General features: G+C 69.6%; 1 protein-coding gene across 1 annotated transcript in view; it reads right to left on the bottom strand.

Moving 5' to 3' along the window:
• LOC112972621 (coiled-coil domain-containing protein 22-like) overlaps positions 1–1,400 on the bottom strand; it is a 7,237-nt gene extending 5,837 nt beyond the window's left edge. Inside the window, exons 1-4 of the mRNA XM_026079386.1 lie at positions 748–1,400; positions 524–656; positions 289–395; positions 7–79 (exon numbers count right to left, since the gene is read on the bottom strand). Coding sequence (XP_025935171.1) covers positions 7–79; positions 289–395; positions 524–656; positions 748–951 — 517 coding nt within the window. The 5' untranslated portion in view covers positions 952–1,400. The remainder of the gene's footprint in view (positions 1–6; positions 80–288; positions 396–523; positions 657–747) is intronic.
• Positions 1,401–1,452: the final 52 nt, after the last annotated feature.

Below are 1,452 nucleotides of genomic sequence, written 5' to 3'. Positions count from 1 at the left end.
CCCAGCCCCTACCTGGGGGGCCCCCGCTGTGGGGCAGAACCAGGGGGCAGGTAGAAAAGGGTTGGAGATAGCTGGTACCCTAAAAAAGAATAATTTATTTATTATTAATACCCCCCCCCCMAAAAATACAGGGATGCTAAAGAGGGAAAACAGGATGCGGGGACAAGGGAGGGGCAGAGGGAAGCCTGGGGCAACCTCCAAGTGCCGGGGGGGGCCCAGAAGACCCCCCAAAAGGGTCAGAGGACAGGCTGGGGGGGCTCAAGGCCATGGGGCACCCCCAGGACTCACCTGCAGGCGCTGGAGGCGGGGGGTGCGGCAATTGGGGGGCACCCAGGGGGTCCCCAGTTGGTCCCGGATGCAGGCACCGATGGCCCGGAGCAGCGCCCCCGACTTCCCTGGGGGTGGGGGGCAGAGGGGGGACAGTCGGGGGAGGCCTGTGAGCCCCCCACAGACCAGGCAGCCCCGGGGAGCTCCCTGTCCCCCCCCAAGCCCAGACCGCCTCCTCCCCTCCCCAGGGCCCTACCTGGGGGCTCGGCCCCCCCCCCGGCCTCGTCCCGCGGCAGCTTCTCCACAAGGAAGAGCAGGAGGCGGCGGGTGTCGTGCTCGGAGCTGTACAGGAAGGTCTGGTAGCCCACGTCGCCGCCGAAGCCCAGCTCCTGTGGCAGAGCGGGGCCGGCGTGGGGGGGCTGCCTGGGTGCCACGGCCCCCCCCAACCCCCTGCGGGGCGCTTGGATGCCGGGGCCCTACCTGGCAGGCACTGGCCAGGTCGGAGGCAAGGCGGAAGCGGGCCGACATGCCGGGGGGCAGGAGGGTGCTGAGCGGGGCGCCCAGTGCCGGGCGCACCACACGGACGCAGCGCACCGCTGCCTCCACCACCAGCTCCGGCGGGAAGTCCCGCACGCTCTGGATCTCGGGGGGCACCAGCCTGGCAAAGGTTGCGGGGGGGCACATGCCCCCCTCCCCAAATCACCAGGGGGACCCCAGGGTTCCCCCATTGCCCCTGGGGTTCCCCAAGTCCTCCTGGCCCCACCTAGGACACCCCAGAGCACCTGGGAAGTCCCCAAATCCTCCTGCTCCCCTCCCAGAGCACCTGGGGGGTCCCCAAATCCTCCTGGAGCCCCTCCAGGGCATCCCAGAGCACCTGGGGGTCCCCAAATCCTCCTGGAGCCCCCCCAGGACATCCCAGAGCACCTGGGGGTCCCCAAATCCTCCTGGGCCCCTCCCAGAGCACTTGAGGGGCCCCCAAATCCTCCTGGAGCCCCCCCCAGGGCATCCCAGAGCACCTGGGGGATCCCCAAACATTCCTGGAGCCCCCTAGGGCATCCCAAAGCATGTGGGGGGTCCCCAAATCCTCCTGCCCCCCCAGGGCATCCCAGAGCACCTGGGGGGGCCCCAAACCCTCCTGGCCCCCCTTAGATCATCCCAGGGCTCCTGGGGGCCTCTGTGTCTCCC

Source organism: Apteryx rowi, unplaced genomic scaffold (assembly GCF_003343035.1).
Source record: "Apteryx rowi isolate R43461 unplaced genomic scaffold, aptRow1 scaffold_1147, whole genome shotgun sequence".
Classification (NCBI taxonomy): Eukaryota; Metazoa; Chordata; class Aves; order Apterygiformes; family Apterygidae; genus Apteryx; species Apteryx rowi.
Note: the sequence above shows the minus strand (reverse complement) of the source record. Positions and strands in the feature narration are given on the sequence as shown.